Source organism: Aotus nancymaae, unplaced genomic scaffold (assembly GCF_030222135.1).
Source record: "Aotus nancymaae isolate 86718 unplaced genomic scaffold, 86718_ANA_hifiasm-v0.15.2.pri h1tg000025l, whole genome shotgun sequence".
Taxonomy (NCBI): Eukaryota; Metazoa; Chordata; class Mammalia; order Primates; family Aotidae; genus Aotus; species Aotus nancymaae.
This window is the reverse complement of record NW_026988438.1, coordinates 29888744-29911102: the sequence shown is the minus strand read 5'-3', so window position 1 is coordinate 29911102 and position 22359 is coordinate 29888744. Positions and strand designations below refer to the sequence as shown.

Here is a 22359-nt window from a genome sequence, read left to right as displayed (position 1 = left end):
GTCTTGAACTCCTGACCTCTGGTGATCCACCCGCCTCAGCCTTCCATAGTGCTGGTATTACAGGTGTGAGCCACCATGCTCAGCCTGAATTGTATCATTCTTACATAGTCTTTTTAAAAGGTATCCTTAAAAACACATTCCTAACATTTCTTGACTTCTGAAACCAATCCTGAATATAAATACTCTTTGTTGGCTAGGGAGATCTTGTGCGAAAACTCAAAGAAGATAAAGCACCCCAAGTAGATGTAGACAAAGCAGTGGCTGAGCTCAAAGCCCGGAAGAGGGTTCTGGAAGCAAAGGTGAGTCCTGGGATGCTAAAAGAGGAACATACGTGGGTATAGGATTGTTCATCTTTAATTTCTTTGGATGGGAGAGACCTAGAAAAGTTTCTCAAGAAGTATCATTTGGTTTATCTGTTTATCCATAATGCCTTCTTCTCCTTTCCCTCTACCTAGTAGACTCTTCATTCTTTCAAACTGCAGCTCAGAATGTCAACTTTTTAATAAAGCCTTCCTGACCCCACAAATCCTGGACTCAGTATGCTACATGAATTTTCATGGAAAGGATTGTGCTCTTCTTTATGACTTCTCTTGTGCCTGGATATAATGATTTTTTTTTTTTTTTGGTTTCTTTTAAGGAAAAGGTCTCTTTATTTTATACCTGCTCCCAGACCTTTCAAACAATAGATCTCCCATCACCAAACTTAGATTGTTTGGAATTTTAAAGTAACCATTTTGCTATAGCAATTCACTAAAATTAAGATATTGCTTATATTGCTTATCATTATCTGTATCGAAGTAAACTTAGTCTTGTCTTTTTTTCGGAGGCAGAGTCTCACTCTTTTGCCCAGGCTGGAGTGTGATGGTGCAATCTTGGCTCACTGCAAACTCTGCCTTCCAGGTTCAAGTGATTCTCCTGCCTCAGCCTCCCAAGTAGCTGGGATTACAGGCACATGCCACCACGACTGGCTAATTTTTGTATTTTTAGTAGAGACTGGGTTTTGCCATGTTGGCCAAGCTGGTCTTGAACTCCTGACCTCACGTGATCCATTCGCTTTAGCCTCCCAAAGTGCTGGGATTACAGGTGTGAGCCACTGCACCTGGGTTAGCTTAGTCTTATAATCTTGGAAATGATCGTATGTTTTCCTAAATGATTAAATAAAGGCATCTTTTATATTACGCAAAGGGAAAAACACACCTACGGCTTTTCTAGTTTTTAACCTATCAAAATCTTGTCTGATAAATTTTATATTTAATTCTGCTGAGGAATAAACTAAATTCAGATATATAAGTTCAAATTCCCACCCACCCCTCCAGTCACTCACGTTTTATTTAATCTCTAAAAGGAACTGGCATTACAGCCCAAAGATGATATTGTAGACCGAGCAAAAATGGAAGATACCCTGAAGAGGAGGTTTTTCTATGATCAAGCTTTTGCTATTTATGGAGGTAAGGGATTAATGACAAAAGGAATTGTTATGTTGTTAGTGGCTCTAGTATTATACTTAAATCAAGAACATGGCTTGTCTGTTGGTATCCATTTGTATCAGGCCACAAAACAGAGGATAGAAGTCTTGCTTTTGTTCACTTGGAGTCACCATTTGGTGTAATACCTGTTATTTTTCTCCACTGTATATATTCTTGGAGACTATTTTCTGTTAGGATGTAGGGAGTCGTTGGAGGCCCATGTATGTATTTGATGTGTCTGTGTACTCATGTACTCTTTTTAAAATGCAATGGAGACTGAGGAGCAACAGAGGGCCGTTGTAGTACTGGCTAACTATACAGTGCCCCTTCACACAGGGGCAGTGATAAAACAGTCCTTAGATTATTCTTTATGGTCATCTACCAGGAAAAACCATTCTTCACAGGAATGTAGGTAAATCACTCTGAATGCCATTGTGAAGGTATATAGGCAAATATAATTCACTGATGAAATGTAAAACTGTATTTTTTATAGTTAACAGATTATTGCAACAATGTTAGACATACAGTATTTTGCCTCTGAAAGTTGACTTGAGTTTGGCTAAGCAGATGTGTAAATGTTTACCCTTTTGAGTTTAAATAGTGCCTCAAATACCCAGGAATAGAGAACTGGATGCTAAAATTATAATCATTGTTATCAGATGTTGTGAGAAATTATTTTCTAATTTTTATGGCAGAGAACTATAATCTGCTTTTTCATTCTGTTTCTTATATAAGGAGGAATTTCTTTTGTTGTAAATTTTGAGCTAGTCCTACTTGGAATTACAAACATGGAAATAGTAAATGGCGTAAGAGCTTTTTTATTTTACTTCCATCAGCTAGCTGAAAGTAAGGCTCTTCAGTATTGAGGGATTCGAATTGTTGACTTGAATACACTTTTAGGGAGTATGTGAAGTCTTACAGGTATCCGTTTCTCATGTCTCCTTGCCTTCATTTGTTCAGCGTAACAAGTTAAAGTACATGTTTTCCTCTTACATTCTATAGGTGTTAGTGGTCTGTATGACTTTGGGCCAGTTGGATGTGCTTTGAAGAACAATATTATTCAGGCCTGGAGGCAGCACTTTATCCAAGAGGAACAGATCCTGGAGATTGATTGCACCATGCTCACCCCTGAGCCAGTTTTAAAGTAAGATCCTACTTTGGAGTGGAGGGAATCCTATTTTAAATAAAACAACTTATTAAATGATTTAATATACTTACCTAAATAACTTCCTGATTATAAAGAACTACCCATGTTCATGTAGAAAATCTGGAAAATGCAGAAAAACAAAGAAATATATACCTCCTGCTCACAGATAGCAATGTTAAGATGATTGTGTTTGTCCTTCCAATCTTCTTTTTCTGTATGTCCCCATGTATTTCAGTGTTAGCAGTACACTGCTTATTTTCGTGTAATATAGATGAATATATACTCATATTATTACCTTTTCATCTAAATCATTTTTAATGACGTCATAGTATTCTGTTTTATGGAAGTGCTATAATATGTTAGTTTGTACCATGTTGAAAGCATTAAGGTGCTTCTCATTTTTGACTGCACTGAATATCTTGATAGATGGATTTTTATGTATATCCTTGATTATTTCCTTAATATAAGTTTTTAAAAATTCTGAGCAAAGGTGTATTTGGAGACATTTTCAAGTAAATACTATTTGTATTGTAGTTTCAATGCAGAAACTTAGATTATTCCTACCAACATTATTGAAAGTTGGGCAGAATTTTTTGAATGTAAAACTGAAAGAATTCTTGCCATTTTGTGTCTTATCATTATTCATTTAAGGTTGCCTGGTGGAGAGCTAATTTATACTGTTGGCATCCATTAGGTTCTTTTAATAATTTCAGCCAATTAAGATGAGGAATTCCAGATGATGGCTCTATAAGATCAGGACTATCTATCCTTTTAGCTACTTGCTCCACCAATAGGAACTTTGTAGAGGTAATACCAGTGTCAGTACAGGTTTCAGTGGCAGAAAACATTTTCCTTAAGGTTCAGTGTCTGTACTGAGTTGCCGTGAATTCTTAGCTAATCAAATTCCCAATTATTTTGGCCTTTGCTTAGATCACTAATAATAATGGCATAGGCATGGATTAATTGATCCTGAAGGATAGTACAGACTTTATGACAACTTGTGAAAAAGAATTGTCTTTCTAATGCCTAGTTAATGTCTTTTTTCTTATGGGAAGGAAGAATGTGGGAGAGGGTGAGAAATAGATTTGAGGAAGATTTTCTCTGGCATACATTACAATATGTCATGGATACATCATTACTGTAGATATGGGAGCTTCTATCTTTGAGATACACAGATATAAACATTGAAGGGGAATTATCTTATAAGGTACTGTCTATGTGTAATTTGTATGAGAATGACAAATTGGGTTGGCGTTTGTTAATTTAGGACCTCTGGCCATGTAGACAAATTTGCTGACTTCATGGTGAAAGATGTAAAAAATGGAGAATGTTTTCGTGCTGACCATCTATTAAAAGGTGAGGTTCTTCATCTCCTTCAGGTAGGATTGATCAAAATAAAAGGTTTAAACTTTTCTCTCAGATGTTTTCCATTAAATTTTTTATTGAGGCATAACATTCAAAGCATAAAGTGCACAGATCTTAAGTATATAGATCAGTCTCTTTACTTTTTAAAATAGTTATGTGTAGTATAGATAGTTATATACAGATAATTTTTCTAATTAGGAAGTGAATCAAGACAATACCATGAGTGCTGCTGTAAAATTAACCGTGGGATTCATATAAATTGAGAACATTATCCTTGGATTTACTTTTTAATTGTCCAGCATTGAAACTGAAAAGTGCATTGTCCTTTTTCTCATTGATTGACATATGTCAACACTGTTCTTATAGCTCATTTACAGAAATTGATGTCTGATAAGAAGTGTTCTGCTGAAAAGAAATCAGAGATGGAAAGTGTTTTGGCCCAGGTGAGTACTCTAGAGATGTTATCAGAGTAACCTAGGTGGTCGCTGGACTTCTTTCAGTGTTTAATGACTGTTGCATTCCCTATTCTGCCAACCCTGGCCTCAATTGTAAAGAAGCAGAGGTTAATTCTGTCCTTTATAGCAGCTCTTTTTTTGCATTTTTATTTCTTCTCTCTTTTGCGACTCTTTCTTTCAGCCAAAATTAACAAGTCAGTGTAAATAGGCATTAAATTTGTCTGTCCTTGGAAACTAGTTTTCTGGATTTAATAGCTAAAACCACAGGAGTGACTGATGATGGATAGTGTTCAGCACTGGTGTGGAGATTTCATAGCAGATAACTTGATGAACACTTGATCTGCCTCTGCTTAGACCCTGATTTTGTGCTGTTATTCTTAGAACCTCAAGAGCAGGTCCCTACTTTGCTGCCCTTGTTTTTCTCAGTTTGACTGTAGGCCTACAGTTTTCTAATTTGTGTAATATTTAAGCTGGTAAATTTTAGAGAAAACACAAAAGAGCCCACAGAGATAATTTATTCTGACCTTTTAACAATTGCAGGAATACTTTCTGTGTTAGAAGTAGTTCTTATCCTTTCTTTGGGTTACAGACCACCCTAAGAATATGATCAGAACTGTACATCTCCCCAGGAAGATGCATGTGCTCATGAATATATGTTGCTGGTGTCTTACCTCATCGGTTGACTGTTCCATTTAGGCAAAGTACACTTGTCCAACACCATGTTTAGTCATGAGGTCTAGTGAGGCTCACCTCTTACATTTTATTTACTTCCTTGGTTGAAAAACAAAAAATCAGTGATTATACCTATTTTCTTTACACCAGTGTCTCTCTCGCTCACTCTCTCTGCTTGAATATAGAACTCCCTAATTTGTTGTTTTTTTTCTCGTGGGAATTACTGGATACTTTTCCACTGTTGTCCTAATTTTTTTTTTAGCATGCTAATTTTTCTCTGTGGTAGTTAGCTTTCCAACATAGCTAAGATAATTTCTCCTTCTTCATTTAAATTGAAAACTTTCTTAATTTGGCTGTTGAATCATTCGCTGATTTATTTTGATCCTTTTGGAGTGTAATTTTATCCCTTGCTTGAAGCTCATTATTTAGTACAGTTACTCATGGTTTAGAAAATTATTTCTTATATTTTCATGCTGTTGAACCCACACGTTCATCTCATTTCTTTTCCAAAGGAGTGCCCTTTATTAGAAAAAATGGAAAATGCCTCTAAGTATCCCTAAAATCTTCTATTCAGAATTTTAGATTTACTGACGTTTTGTTTATATATGTCTTTGATCTTAACAGTGTCATTCATTTCCAAGTACATTGTCAGAGTTGGGAAGTAACTAGTTGATTTGACAAGTCAATTTATTGTTTGAGTGTTGGCCTTCTCTTTTATTTCAGATGCATGTTCTAAGAGAGCAGTTTGTTTTTTGATTTGTCATATCAGATACATGTACAGCTGTCAATATAATCTTCAATGAAAAATAAGGGATCCATAGGAAATGGTGTAGCATTCAGAAGTGGCCCTGGTAGACTGGCTGAAAGCCCATCTGTTGCTTAAGCACAGGGTAGCATTTTCTGCACCTCAGTGTCTGACTCCTTTTCAGCTTTATGAAGCATGATTGTTTGTTTAAAAGGCACTGATTCACCTTCTGTGGTAGGAAGACCTCTACTCCTATTATGTGGATTTAACAGCTCAGAACAAATTCTTTTGTTTCTCTTTTCTGTCTGTTTTTGCTGGCCCATCTCTGGATGATCCAGTTTTAAAAATCATTTTTAATTTATGAAAAATTCAAAGCATACGGAATTTTAGATGTTAATAAAAACGTAATAAACAATTATGTACCTATCACCCTGCTTCAGTGTTAGATTTTTTTGAATCTATTCCCTACTCACTTCCCTGACTTTTTTTCCCAATTTTTTTGTGTGTGATGGGGTAGGGACCAAGTCCCACTTTGTAGCCCAGGCTGGAATACAAGGGCACGAATGTGGCTCATTGCAGATACAACCTCCTGGGCTGAAGCGATCCTCCTGTCTGGGCCTCCCAAAGTGCTAGGATTACAGATGTGAGCCATGGTGTCCAGCCTGAATTTTTTGAAGCAGATGGCAAAATTATTTTATTATACCTGTAAATTTTTCATTATATATCCCTAAAATAGAGAAATCCTTTAAAAATAAAGGCTTTTTAAAAGATTTTAAAAATCCTTTTCAATCCTTTTGACTTCGGACATGTTAATAATTTTAATTAATTAGTTGGTTCCCTAACATCCTTCAGAAATACACAAATTCCTGCCTGCCTTTTCCTTTTTTTCTCCTATTGTTGTGATCTTTAGATTAAAATATTTGATCTTCAGTCACTTGCAGTTATCTTATTGATAGTTAAATTGTCCAGTCTTTGGTGATTAGGAGTTCGCTGCTGAGTCCTTTTTACATAGCCCTAGTAGTCTCTGAAAACTTCCTTGTTGTTAATATGACAAGATAGTGTCATCTCATCTTGTACATTTCCCGTCCCAGACTTGGAATCAGACGTTTCTCCAAGGAGCCCTGGTACTTATTAGTAGGGTTGGTATTGATCACTAATTAGAGACCTTTTCAGTGATCTGAGCAAGGAAATTGGTATTTTTTAAAAGATAAAATTTTTATGAATTAATGTTGATACTTAGTAGTTTACTTAAAGTTAGGCTTATGGGATTTTTACAATATTAATCTTAAATCTCTCTCCTTTACCCGCACCAAACATCCCAGTTCTCAGCAACAAAACATAACTATTGACATGCCTTATCTCCCACTGTATACATTAACAGTCTCAGAATAACAATACCAATACCACCATCAGCAGTATGCATGTTGAAAACAGTTAAAATAATTTTTATTGTTCTTTAGGGATACAGCAGTGGTGTATAGTCTTAACAGTCTGGTAACTGTAATTAAAGTCACTTGGAGTCATTCTTTCTGTGTGGTTAGGTTGTCAGCTAGATATGCAGTTAGTCCATATATTTCATTTTATTCTTAGTATTCAGGGTTTCATTTTAAAAAAATTGTTTTATAATCATAGAAAAAAATTTTATACTTCCAAAGGCAAATCTAAAAAACAAGTAATATTTGAGTAGTCTACTGTACTCTTTCTCTTCCCTTCACCTTCCCTCCTTCCACGTCCCTCCTTCCTGAGCAGTTTTTAACTTAAAACAACTTCCTTTTTTAAATAAATAAAATATAAACAAAGACATATAGATAATTTTATGCCCCCCTTTCTAGATAAATGGTTGCATTCCATATGCACTTTTCTCCATTGTGATTTTTTTTCACATAATAAAATATTTCAGAGATTGCTCCCTAATAGTGTATAGAGATATGCGTCATTCCATTTTATAGCTACATAATTTTTCTTGGTGTGAATATATTTTATATAACCAGTTGTCCACTGCTGGACATTTAGGTTATTTCCCATCTTCAACATTACAGATAGTGCTTCATTGAATAATCTCGTGCTTACATCTTTTCATGTTTTTGCTATTGTGCCTTTGGGATAGATGCCTAGAAATGAATTGCTGGGACAAAGGATAAATAAAAATGTAATTTTGTTAGACATTGCCAGATTCTCTTTCCCAGCGGTTTTGATTTCTATCTGTATTGGTAGAATCTTTTTCCTCCTGATTTCTTTTTAAATTATGCCTTTTATTGAAAAACACTATATGTTCTTGAATTACCTGGGAAATAGATGTTCCTTGGGCTCTTTGACTTTCTGCTCTAGTAGGACCAGCTTATATTTATGGTACCCATGTCTTGAAGGTCACTGGAACAGTTTCCTTATTCATCCAGCCTCTTGGGTAATTGTATAATGTATGTTATTTTGTCAATTTCTCCAGAAATTCTGTAGAAATAGAGTCTTGAAAGCTTAATATTTTAAATTGCACATTCAAATCTGGAACATGTGGTTAGTGTGAATGGGTTGCCTTTTTATGGAGTGGAAATACCATTGGATTTATGAGGAGATAAAATATAAACTGCTGTTTATTGAATGGGTATTATAAACCAGGTCCTACCTATGCTAAGTACTTTACGTGTTTTATTTAATCTTCATAATAGTCCTTCATAATGAGGTAGATGCTCTTCTCCCCTGTTCTTAGAGAGGTTAGGTAAGAACTTAATCTTTAGTCACACAACCCATAAGTGGTGTAGAGTTGAGAGATACACCTAGATCTTTCTGAACTCACAGCTTTAGTTCTTATGGCCATTAATTGATTTGTTGAATTATTTTGTTTCCATTAGGAAACTTTTGAGTTTTAAATATTGCTTACTGTTAGATGGTTTGTCATAGTCACTTGAAATTCTTGAATTGGAAGTCATACATCATTTTACAGGATCTGGCATTAATGATCAATGTACAGAATGTGCAGTACACTGGAAAATGCTAAGGTGAATAAGACACAGCTTTTATCTTCAAGGAGCTTAAAATCTTGTGGGAAGGGAAACTTCAGTGCACATTTAATTACTCAATTGAGGAGAGGGTGGTGGCTATTCATAGTATATTTGCTTGCCTGGGTCTTTAAAATACAGAGAAATGCAGAAATGCACCTTAAATATGTTCAGAGTAGTAAAATTCAACTTTGAAAACATACGTAATTTCAGATTCTTGCCAACTAGTAACTTATAATTGAATAAGAGACATTTTGCTTTATCTTTTACTTTGAAACAGTGAATATATGTATTTAAGGTCCCAGAAAAATATTTTGTTTCTCTTGATCAATGGAAAGTACATAAATTGGTTATTGTTTTAATGTGGGTATCCTGAAGGTTAGGTTAATTGTGATGTTCTTGAATTTTGTGCGAGTTGTAACAATGGATGGCTATGGTTATAAGTAATACTTTATATCTTATGCCTTGGTTTCCCTGTCTTTTACACTGATTTCTTCATTTGTCCTTTAGCTTGATAACTATGGACAGCAAGAACTTGGGGATCTTTTTGTGAACTATAATGTAAAATCTCCCATTACTGGAAATGATCTATCCCCTCCAGTGGCTTTTAACTTAATGTTCAAGACTTTCATTGGGCCTGGAGGAAACATGCCTGGGTATGTATCACTTATTGTTTACCTGTTTATGTAATGAAGTTATTAAAATTGCTTATAATAAAAGGTAAATATCAATGTTACCAAGGAAAAGTTTTAAAAACGTGATATACAGAAGTACAGATGAGTATATTATGGAGAAATAATGGCAGAAATAAGTCTTACTTTAAAAAAATTGTTTCTGAATATAATTTCTTTCTTGATATATATATAGCCATAAAATATATATAAAATCTCTGATCACTATATTTTCTAGTTATAGCTGCATAGGGCAGAAGAGACAGTTGAAGAATGGGTTTGAAAGCCATTGAAAATCACATCTTTCAAATCAACAGACTATACCTATGCTGTCCGATATGGTAGACCACTAGTCTATTTAAATTTCAATTAATTAAGATGAGATAAATTTTAAAATTCAGTGCCTCAGAAGAACTGGACCCATTTTGAGTCTCAAGAGCCAAATGTGGCTGGCAGCCGACCATACTGGACAACACAGATTATAGAACATTTCCATTACTGCATAAAGTTCTATTGGACAGTGTCATGCTAAACTAAATGGTTTCTAAAGTATCCTTCAGCTAATTTTTGTAGTTTTAGTAGAGATGGGGTTTCACCATGTTGGCCAGGATGGTCTCAATCTTTTGACCTCATGATCTGCCCCCTTGGCCTCCCAAAGCGTTGGGATTACAGGCGTGAGCCACTGCACCTGGCCTAGATATTTTTCTTATGGTAGGGCAAGAGAGTAGGTTTTTGCTACATGAGCTAGATAGATCGTGTTTCCCGGAGTAGAGACTGAAGAATAAGAAAAATTAATTGCGACAAAATGTGTCACAATTAATTATTCTAATGAGACATCAGGTAGATACAGAATATTTCATGGAAAGAGGCCAGTGGCAAGCCTTTCATTTTGGCCGTATGTACAGAAAGTCATAAAACGAGACATAACCTATGACCTAGACATTCCATTTCTGGGAATTTATCTAAGGAAATAATTCAGAAGGAAAGGAAACTATACTTACAAGAAATATATAAATTAAAAGTAGAAATAACCTCTTCAGTAATTTGAGAGTGGTTGAAACAATTATGGTAAAGTGGATTAGTTTAATATTCTGCCACTATTAAATGTGAGAAATTTGTGCTATTATTTAGAAAATTGAAAAGTATAAAATAAGTAATACGTAATATTATACATAATAACCATAAATATGCATATAAACTTTACTTACATTTGGATAAAATCTGGAAAGAACCATAAAAATCAAGATTTGGTCTGTTAAGTGAGAAGAAGATACAATTTTAGGGTTTTTACCCCTTGGTTTTAAAGTTATTTTAGTACAGTATTTATTTTGAAGTAGGCCATTGGGAGCACTTCCTTCGTGGATGTTTTGCACAGAAACTAGGCAATTGAGAGGGCAGTGGCTATAACAGTATATTTGTTTGACTGTATCTTTAAAATACAGAGAAACGCAAAAGCCTCTGGTTGAAAATATAAAATACTGCAGAGAATAAAATGATATGAAAAACGCTGAAAATTACCTGGCTTGGTGAGGTGATTGTTAGTAATGAGTGAGTGCTGATGTTAAATGTGAGCCCATACTGATTTCTTTTTAGCCTCTCAGTTAAATTTTAATGAGTGGGTTAACAGGGCTATACATAGGCATAGGTATAATTTTCCAAAGGATCTAAAATTGACATCTGCTTCCATGTAAATGATGACTTAGAAGACATCAGGGGTGTATGCGGCACTGTATGAGGCAGAGGTGATGTTTTTAAATTTATTTTTATTTCTGCTTTTTGAGAAGTAGGGTTTTGACTCACTGGTATAATTAAATGAAATGGCATTGCCAGCAGTAGTATTGCCATACTAATTACTTCATACATTTTCTAATGCTTGCTCTGAAAATGTTTGCTACCAAGAAAAATAATTTTAAAATTTTTAAATTAAGAAATTCTATTTCTTAAACTTCATTTTAGGGCCTATACAGCTTTGTTGTGAAAATGATAAATTTAGGACTTTTAGGATTTGGATCTAGAATTTCAGGATTGTTGGAAAACATAATTTCTTTCTTTGTAACAGACTGATTTACTTAAATTTATAGGTACTTGAGACCAGAAACTGCACAGGGGATTTTCTTGAATTTCAAACGACTATTGGAATTCAACCAAGGAAAGTTGCCTTTTGCTGCTGCTCAGATTGGAAATTCTTTTAGAAATGAGATCTCCCCTCGATCTGGACTGATCAGAGTCAGGTACTGTTCAGGTTACTCTTACAGTTAGTGAATGACATTGGCAGTGAATTGGAAATGAAAACAATTCTGCTTCATAATCCTGATTATGAATTTATTTTTGTCTTCTCCAAAAATCATGTTTTCCATTTGTAATCTCTAAATGTAATCTCCAGGATGACAGGCAGTTTTGAGTGACAAAAGTGAACTTGAAGGGAAAGGAAGGAGGGTGGAAAATATTTTAAGAGTCTCATCTGTTCCAAAATTACATTTTTCCCTTGTTCATCATGTATTTTGAGGTTGGTAATATCTTGATTGTCTAAACCAAGGCAGTACTGGCAATGGTGATGTGTATAAAAGTGTGGGGTGGGGTTGGGTGGGGATAGGTTGATAGTTATAGCAGAAGGATTGTTCTAGGTGTCCAGACAATATTGCTGAAGTTGGGGTGAGGATGTGTCAGTAACCAACTGGTGTTCTGGACACAGCCTCCATCCAGTTATTTGGGGGTGCCTATGTGACAAAAAGGCCAGCTAACAAGCTTACCCTCATCACTCGTGTTCACTCACTTGCCTCTATTCAAATAGCCTACTTTTGTCTGATGTATCCAGAGATGTGTGGGAAGGCATATTGGGGCTGGTGAGTTCCACATTTCTTTAGAAATTTATTAAGACTTAGCTGTTTATGACTTAAGCTTTTTGTGATTTCTATACATGTTATTCCTGGTACCATCTTAAAGTAATACATTCCATATAAAAATATGAGGTGTAGCTAAACATAACTTTCGAAGGCCCCAGAGTGTTTTCCCAGCCCCAGCACCCACCCATTTCCTGTCTTCTCTTCTTACTCACTGTAATTACAGACTCCAATGATAACATAGCCCAGTCATTGACTCTGGATCAAAGCATCCACAGCACCTGCCTCATCTTGTACCCATGATGCTGTCTGTGAGAAGATGCCTACGTTCTGAGCAAACTGTGCCTCTAGGCCCTTCAGGCCTACGGTTTAGGAAGGAGGGACTTACTGAGGAAAGAATGTGCACAACTTAGAGAAAGTCAGGGGAAGGAGCCCTCTGGGCTTTCATGTAGAAAGAGGAGGTCATCAGAAACTTTAGCCAGGTATGATAGCAATGAAAAATTTGTCAGATTTGAGTCTTTGTTTTACTTCCCAGTGTCTGAGTGTTTTTGTTTGTTTGTTTTGGTTTGGTTTTGCCAGTTTCGACAGTACCTAGCAAGCGTGCTTTCCCAAACTCAGGAAGCTGTGTAAGACTGACCTTGTCTAGAGCTCGTGTTATGAAGAGGGTTTACACAGAGTAGCTATGGGAAGACTATTGAGAAGGACTGAGAAGTAAGGCAGTGTCTGGGGCCTGTGCAGTAAAAAAGTGACAAGTAGGGAAACCAGCTTGGAACTGGGAAGATTCCAGGGGTTAACTGGTAGAAAGGCTCTGGGGCTTCTCAACAGTGTATTCCTTGGTCATTTTCACTTCAAAGTGTCCTGTCTGAATTCTGGCAAGTTTTGTTATGTCCCTTGCAAGTTCCTGACAAGAAGTACACTAATTCTTTAATGAGTCAACATCCTCCTGGCTTTTGTTCCATAGTAGGGCTAGGATTGGTTTATTTAGTGTTCTGATTCTTCTTGATGGCAGAGTTCTCCAGTGATTAATCTTTGCATAGCTATATTTACTTTTGTTAGTTTAGGGGTTTTGGATTGTTCATATGAAGATTTTCTAAAATTTTATTTTATTTTGATTGACTTGTCTGCCTTCCTAGCCTGTGTGTATTTTAGTTCTCTACAGTTTCAGGTACAGTCTCTGAACTCAGATACAGTTACTCAGAATTCTGATGATTCCTGCCTCCTATGTATGAGCTGACATTGATGAGTAAATTTTGTATGATTTCAAGTTACACAGCATGGTGCTTTGATATGCTTATACATTGTGAAATGATGACCACAGTCAAGCTAAGTAACATAATTATCACCTCACATAGTTACTTTTTTTTTTTTTATAGTGAGGAGAATACTTAAGATCTACTCTTTGAAGTATACAGTGAATAGTGTATACTATATGTACTATATGTATACACTATATATGTATACTATTCACTGTATACAGTGAATAGTGTATACTATACTAAAATATATTTATTTATACAATAAATAGTGTATACTATTCACTGTATACCATTCACTGTATACAGGTATACAGTGAATCATTAACTATAGTCATTGTGCTGAGATTTGTCAGAGAACAGATGAAAAGACTTTGGCAGCAGCTTTTTGGGTATTCTAAGCAGGGCCCTTAATTTACCCTGTCCTGCATTGTAGATGTTCAGTTGCTGTCAGCCCAGTTATAAGCTATGCGAGGACAAACACCACGTTTGTTTCTCTCACATATATGTGGGCACAGAAAACGTTTCCTAGTTGTCGAAAGACAACGAAAACATACGTGCTACAGGACCAAATAAGAGACACTATTAAAAAATAAAATTTTATATTAACCTCTTTTGTGGTGTATTTCATGTATTTTTAGGATCCATTTAAGCAATATTACATTACTTGTAAAACATCCGAGGTAATCATGGAAGTACTCCGGAAAATATGATTTTTTTTGAAAGAAGAGAGATTAATTTTGACCCATAAAATTAACTTGAAAACTTTCCCTGCCAATAGCTTCTAAATTGCATCCAGAGAAATCTCTTTGGGAAACCATTACCATGTGCATTTCATCGTTAGGTAATTAGCTTGATGTTCGCTTGTTCGATTCATGCCTTATGTCCTTTGCCTTGAGTAACACTTTATTTAAGAAGCTCTTACTCCAAAGAAACCGGCTGTATGATGCCATTATCAGTCATTTATTTGTTCGTAGCAAGAAAAAAGAAGAAATCAAACAGCTATGAAAGCTAAAGAACCATTTCATTTCACTTTTAATTTCCCATTCTTTGAAAAGTCAGTATGAAGAACTTCATTTAGTGTATACTTGACTTGCTAATACTTTAAGGAAAACTATTTTATCTGGATGTCACGAATCAATATCTTATTTCTTATTTTGCATGTGCTATTTGCTTATGTTTTTCTCATTTAAAAACTATATTAATCTCCCTTTAAAAAGTTTTTAATTAAAAGTAATAATCTTTTTGGATATAGCTGGAGGGAAGGAATTAATACTTCAGAGAAGTTAGATTGTATTTATTTTAAATAGTAATACAATTTTCATTAGTCTAAAAATAACAACCATCACATGTACCCTTTAAATTTGTAGAAATATAATGCATCAAAAAATAATAACAACTACTCAGACAAATTTAATTCAACACTTTTTTGGCCATTTCCTTAGGAAGCCAACTTTCTGCTTAGTGAAAAAGATTAATACAGTATAGGGTCTTTATCACTGTAGAATGCAGTTGAAATTAGGGGGCTTTTTTACAGTTAAACATGTGGATTTCTCTCTTACATTTTTGCTTTCAGAGAATTCACAATGGCAGAAATTGAGCACTTTGTAGATCCCAGTGAGAAAGACCACCCCAAGTTTCAGAATGTGGCAGACCTTCACCTTTATTTGTATTCAGCAAAAGCTCAGGTCAGCGGACAGTCCGCTCGGAAAATGCGCCTGGGAGATGCTGTTGAACAGGTAAGATTCTGGAAGTAATTTAATTTAGATTGTACCTGTTCAGGGTTTGCAGCAATTAGCAAATTCTATGTGTTCTGGGTGACAATATATTTTAGTTTGTCAGTCATTTGCTTTTTTTTTTTTTTTTTTTTTTTTTTTTGAGGCGGAGTTTCGCTCTTGATACCCAGGCTGGAGTGCAATGGCGCGATCTCGGCTCACCGCAACCTCCGCCTCCTGGGTTCAGGCAATTCTCCTGCCTCAGCCTCCTGAGTAGCTGGGATTACAGGCACGCGCCACCGTGCCCAGCTAATTTTTTGTATTAGTAGAGACGGGGTTTCACCATGTTGACCAGGATGGTCTCGATCTCTTGACCTCGTGATCCACCCGCCTCGGCCTCCCAAAGTGCTGGGATTACAGGCTTGAGAGTCATTTGCTTTTTATACAGTACTTGGTTTTGTACAGACTTTATTATATAATAGTAGTATAGTAAGAGAAAAATCACATGAATATCTCAATTTGTGGGCCTTGGGGCTAACGTGAAAAAATGTTTAGCAGAGCACTTGGAAAATAGATCTTGGTTTGCATCGTGCTTCACCAATATGACTCAACAGTATGTACTATTTTGGGGGAGACAGAATTGGACTCATAGAAAGCAAGGCCTCTGGGTTTCAGACTCTTCTGTATTACCCATAGCAGTGGAATAAGGCCTTGCATATAAGCACTTTGTAAATATTTCTGTAAATATTTGCCTGGAGAAGTGAGTGTGTGAAAACTTGCCAACAGTAGCTGCTGTCCAGTAGTGGAATGGGTTGCCTTGGGGAACAGTAAGCTTCCTGGCCCTGAAAATACTCCCAGCAAGGTTGGACAGTAGCTTGTCAGCCACTTTGCAGAGAAGATCCCGGCAGTGTATGGAGATGGGGCTAGATGTTTTCTAAGGTCCTTCCAAACATGAAAATGATTACATGTACTCTATAGGGGTCACAAATTTCAGTGGATAAGGATACATTAAAATCCCCTCAACATGTCTCATTACTTTGGTTAATTCAGAAGGGAATGTCTTTGCCAGTCTTTAGTGTCATTATGAATATTGTTTTTAGTACTGTAGATTTAGAAGGTATGGGATATTGGGCTGAATTTTTGCTGACCCAGTAAGTATGTTGGACAGATTTTGAATGACTCCATTATCATCATCTTGACATTAACCCATTAAAAAATAACCGAGATCTCATTCTGAGTATTTAAAATTGTTTTGAAAGCAAGATAAAATAGTTTACCTTAGATTTCAAATATTTTTCAGTAGAATGAGTCAATGGAAAATGGTACCTTGGCCTTCAAGAGTATTAATGTATGTTTTCTTTTCTTCCTCCGTGCTTCCTTGCTTATTGGTTGATTGATTTAGGGAGTGATTAATAACACAGTATTAGGCTATTTCATCGGCCGCATCTACCTCTACCTCACGAAGGTTGGAATATCTCCAGATAAACTCCGTTTCCGGCAGCACATGGAGAATGAGATGGCCCATTACGCCTGTGACTGTTGGGATGCAGAATCCAAAACATCCTACGTAAGTGGAGTGGAATGCTGTTTACTGTATGGTTTTCACATTGTTAACTTAGGAGCACAGGTTTCAAAATGGACTTCTGTGCACTTTATGTCACAGAGGAACAAAGAGAAAAGAAACTAGATCTTTTCTGAGCAAAACGGAAAAAGCATTTGCCTCCTGCCTTTTTATAAGTGTCCTAGGAGCCCGTTGTAGTCTTAGATAGCTGAGAGAGAAAGAGTTGATGATGGGGCAGTGCTAATGTGTATGCTAGCTACATAGTGTATTGGCAGCATTACTGACAATATCCTGGAGTAGATCTAAGACACATTGGCCTCTTCTTCCTGGCAAGAGTCCCAGCAAATGGTGGAGAGGTTGAGTAAAGACAGTCATAGTGCTCTTAGCTTAATGAGATACATGGTAGCTTTGAGGAATATGCTAGTTGATTCTGATGTCTTGCTTAAGAACTACCTTTCTCAAATGTTATATATTTAACTCAAAATTCAGAGACGATCTCCAGGTACCCCCCTGCCCCTGTGCCCTGTCACCCCTCCAGTCTCCACCACCAAACATGAGCATTAGTACTGAAGCTGAGAAATGTAAAGGCATTTGCATATAGGAGATGCTGTCCAAATGGGTGGCAGGGGGAAATGTGGCATCCAAAGCAAGGGCTGAGAGTCTTTTGGTGTCTCCCTTATTGCGTGTTAGAAAGGCTTCCTCACCTGCATAGAAAGAGACTACTTTAGTCCAGGGTCATTGGTTCAAGTGTACCCCTGGTTCAGTTTTTACTTTTTAAAATGGCTTTCTTTTTATGATTTTTTAAAATTAAAAATCAAAATTAGGCATATTTTTAAAAAGCAATGACTAGTAAAACAAAAAGGAAAAAATAATTCTGAAGAATATTATATAGAAAATGGAACTTAAAATTGTATGCCTCTTCCCAAGTGTTTTATGTCTCTTTATATTGAGCAAACATTTTCTATAAAGGACCAAATGGTAAATATTTTTAGCGTTATGAGTCTCTGTCACATAACTTCGTTGTTTTTCATAACAAACGTCAAAACTGGTCAGGTGTGGTGGCACATGCTTGTAATCCCAGCACCTTGAGAGACCGAGGTGGGAGGATTGCTTGAGCTCAGGAGTTTGAGACCAGCCTGAGAAACATAGCAAGACTCCATCTCTACAAAAAAAAACAAAAATTAGCCAGGTGTGGTAGCACACCCTTGTAGTTTCAGCTGCTTGGGAGGCTGAGGTGGGAAGATCACGTGAGCCTTGGGAGGTCAAGGCTATAGTGAGCTGTGATTGCACCACTGAACTCAAGTCTGGGTGACAGATTAAAGCCTTGTCTAAAAAAAAAAAAGATCATGCTTATCTCCATGGTCTTGGGTATGTCAGCCTTCTCTATATGACTTGTCTGTGTGTTACAAACACACACATATGCATGTATTTATAAATGACTATTAATGATGTTGTTTTTAATATATTCTTTTTCCATTGTAGAATTGGGAAAGAATTGCTGTTATCTGTTAGGATTTTCTTAGCAAGCTTGCTTGACATGTCAAATTGATAATAATAATTATTTTTAGGATTATGGGTGATCATTAATTTCTTTACACTTTTTAGATTTTTTGGAATTTCTTTTAATTTTCAGATCAAACCAATAAAATGTTTTTCCTTTTGTATGAGAAAAGATTCTTTCTTTTCTTTTTGTTTCATACCCAGGTCCTTCTCTTAAGTTTGTTCTGACTCTAATTTTAGATTAAACCAGATGTTGTTCTTGCTGTCTCAGTTAAGTAATTTACTTAAGTCTCATAGCTAGTGAGTGGTGAAGCTGAGATATATAAACCTGTCTGTTTGATGCCAGGCCCATGCTCTTAACAGTTATGCTGTACTGCTTTATAAACCCCACTGTATGCTTGCTAGCTGAGTGCCACTGTGAGGGTTGGGGATCAGAAAATGGAGTCACTTGAAGCAGGGCTAAATGAAACAAGAAGCTCCAGAGTCCCAAATGCTCTAAAGGAGAAGGGAGAACTCCCTTAGAGAGTGTAATACTTTTTGTGTGCTTTATATATTTTTTAATTAAAAAAAGTTACCATTGCAGTTAATGCCACACCAATTCTTTCCCCCTCCAAGAAGTAACCACTATTCCGACGTTGTTATGCTCAGGCATGTTTTTGTAATTTTACCTTGTAGTACATAAATGTTAGTTGACATCTTTAGTAAATTATAACCACCAAATTATATGTTTAAGAACGTAAATATACTGACTAGTCGACATGTATAGAGAATGTCAGATTGCCAGGTTATATGTTTTTATTCTTTATCCTTTTGTTGTTGTTTTGTGTTGAGATTTCTGAGTTCATAAGAGTTTTATATTTGCTTTCTTTCTACAAACACCCCATGTGATAATGTGCTTGGAAAGCTTAGTAGTTTCTGTTTTGTTTTGTTTTTTTTGAGACAGAGCCTTGCTCTGTCACCCAGGCTGGAGCGCAGTGGTGCGTTCTCAGCTCACTGCAGCCTCTGCCTCCTGGGTTCAGGCGATTCTCCTGCCTCAGCCTCCCGAGTACCTGGGATTACAGATTCTCACCACTACACCCGGCTAATTTTTGTATTTTTAGTGAAGATAGGCTTTCTCCATGTTAGCCAGGCTGATCTTGAACTTCTGACCTCAGGTGATCCACCTGTCTCAGCCTCCCAAAGTGCTGGGATTACAGACGTGAGCCACCGTGACTGGTTAAACTTAGTTTTGATGGTTGAATTTTCCCAAAGTCTTTGGATCAAAAGCAAAAAAATATATATATATATATATTCATGAGAAGGACTAACTAGATACCTACCAAAATAAGCTCTTTACAAACTCTTATTCTTATTGAAATAATGAGTTCTTAAGAGTTTGTTATGGTTGGGGTTGCTATAAGAAAGCACCACATGCTGAGTGGCTTGTAAACAACAGACATTGATTTCTCACCGTTCTGGAGGCTGGAAGTCAGAGATCAGGGTGCTAGCATGGTCTGATTGTTGTGAGGACCCCATTCTCAGTCACCTACTGCCAATTTCTTGTTTTATCCTCACATGGTGAAAGAGGGCAAGAGAGCTCTCTGGGATCCCTTTTATAGGGGTGCCAAATCACAGTGATTGGGGCTCCACCCTCATGACCTAATCACCTCCCAAAGGCACCTCCTCCTAATACCATCATGTTGGGAATTAGTATTTCAATATACAAACTTTGCCAAGGACACAAGTATTCAATTCATTGTGTGTTCTTTGAAAATAATTTAAATTTTGCTTTTTAAAAGTACCTTATGTATGTATTTGTAAGAAAGGGAACCTGGCACCAATGTGATCATAATGCTCTTATTTAATTTTATTGTGTGACCTAAACTTTACTCACTCTTATACTGAGTTTTCTTTTGTTCAGTAAAGAAAGTGAATTGAATTCAAATGCCCACATTTATGGCCAGCTGAAGTATGTGTTTAGTCAGTCATCTGATATCAAGTTGTGAGAACAGTAGGTACTCCATACAAAGAATAGTGGTTTCTGCCAAATTCATTTTTATTCCTGTCACAAATTTGCACCAAAATTACAGGCTTTGTCTAGGTTCACATTTAATTCCCATAATTAAATTCCAGAATATGTTAGTTTACCCCACAGATGCAATATGACAATATAAATCCATCCAGAAAGAAGACTACTTTGTGTACAGTGTGAATTATATATTTTTTCTTTCTTTTTTTTTTAAGATGGGGGTCTCACTGTGTTGCCCAGATTGGTCTCAAACTCCTGGCCTCGAGTGATCCTCCCACCTCAGCCTCCCAAGGAGCTGGGATTACAGGCATGAGCCGTCACACCTAGATCAGTGTGAATTATATTTTATAGGCTTATTAGCTGCCTGATATATGAGACTATTCCCATTTCAAATATTTATAAAATTTGATGGAGATTTTATAATCATTATCCTTGAACATATGAAAGGGTTATAATCTCCATGCGTTTGTGAGTGAACCCAATGTAAGTAATAATAAGTAAGTAATGTTTTTATTGCTGATATCTTTTTAGGGTTGGATTGAGATTGTTGGATGTGCTGATCGTTCCTGTTATGACCTCTCCTGTCATTCACGAGCCACCAAAGTCCCACTTGTAGCTGAGAAACCTCTGAAGGAACCCATATCCTTTCTGGTCACTCCAAAAACTCAGGACCAAAGTGTGAACATCTTGCTAATGTATAAGTCCAAGTTTGCTAATGTATAAGCAAACATCTTGCTAATGTATAAGTACCTTGTTCTATGGATAAATGGAGATGTTTTAGATATCATGGTAACACTTGTTTAAACCTATTATTTTACCTATTCTTTCATTCCTTTCCTATTTTCTGTACTTGTAGTCTGATGTGTGCCCACTAAATGGTTGGTCTTTAAAAGAAGCATATTCAGAAAAATGCTCCAAATAGCTGTGAGTGTTAATAATTTTTCTCAGCTGTTTCCAAAATGCACTTCACACCTGCACCTACCTATATGCTCTTTAAATAAAGGGTACCTGGTGAAAGCTTTTTCCGTTAATTTAGTGCCATTTGATAGTAGATAAAATGATAATTTAGCTCACTTGGTCTGAAAATCAGCAAAATAGAAATTTTCTTTCTTTACTAGGCTGTAATTTCCTTTCTTTACTAGCTGATGTCTTAGGGGTAGGTCAGTGACATGAAATCTTGTTTTGGGCATTTTAGACATAAATTCTTATCAAGAAGGAATTTATGCTGTGGGTTGGGTCATTACTGATTAGATAATATTTTCTTTTTCTCACTGTAGCTGGAAAAGTTTCTGTTGATGGTGTTAATTTTGGGTAAGATTTGGCCAAATGATTTTGTGGACAGGGAAATCAACATAAACAGTATCTGGAGTACTGATAAGTGCTGGGATGGTTTTAAGTTGATGATTGATTGTTCTCAGGATCATTTTCTGAAATATTGAGGCAGTGCTGTAGTTTTGGATTCCTTGACTACTTCATACAAAACTGTCAATGTTGTTCAGTTTGAACCCAACAAGGGAGCAATTGGTAAGGCGTATAAGAAGGATGCAAAACTGGTGATGGAGTATCTTGCCATTTGTGATGAGTGCTACATTACAGAAATGGAGATGCTGCTGAATGAGAAAGGGTAAGAGTTAAGATGTTTACTCTTCCATGGGCTCCAGTCAGTTGTGTCTTCTGCCAGGTTCTGAAAGTTAGGGTGAGATTAATTTCTTAAGATTTTTTGCAGATAAGTACTGTATCTTGGCTGCATTTGAAGAACCATCTGCTGGGATTTTGGCGTGATAGCCTGGAAAAAAAGATTTGAAACAGAGTATAAAGATTTTTTTCCTAATAACTTTCTTAAACAAAGAGACTTGTCCGGCCAGGCTGAGGAAAGGTTAGAAACTACATCTGCTGTTTCTCAGGTCACTTTTCCTTTTTGGAGGTTTAGAATACTCTGTGTAATTGTGTAAACAGGAATATAAACAA

At 36.3% G+C, this 22359-nt stretch overlaps 1 protein-coding gene across 1 annotated transcript in view; it reads left to right on the top strand.

Annotated features, from left to right (window-relative positions):
• GARS1 (glycyl-tRNA synthetase 1) overlaps window positions 1–22359 on the top strand; it is a 38364-nt gene that overhangs the window by 5877 nt on the left and 10128 nt on the right. Inside the window, exons 2-12 of the mRNA XM_064380493.1 lie at window positions 198–299; window positions 1346–1448; window positions 2469–2610; window positions 3881–3969; window positions 4345–4421; window positions 9354–9499; window positions 11596–11745; window positions 15184–15346; window positions 16725–16889; window positions 20923–21031; window positions 21871–22015. Coding sequence (XP_064236563.1) covers window positions 198–299; window positions 1346–1448; window positions 2469–2610; window positions 3881–3969; window positions 4345–4421; window positions 9354–9499; window positions 11596–11745; window positions 15184–15346; window positions 16725–16889; window positions 20923–21031; window positions 21871–22015 — 1391 coding nt within the window. The remainder of the gene's footprint in view (window positions 1–197; window positions 300–1345; window positions 1449–2468; window positions 2611–3880; window positions 3970–4344; window positions 4422–9353; window positions 9500–11595; window positions 11746–15183; window positions 15347–16724; window positions 16890–20922; window positions 21032–21870; window positions 22016–22359) is intronic.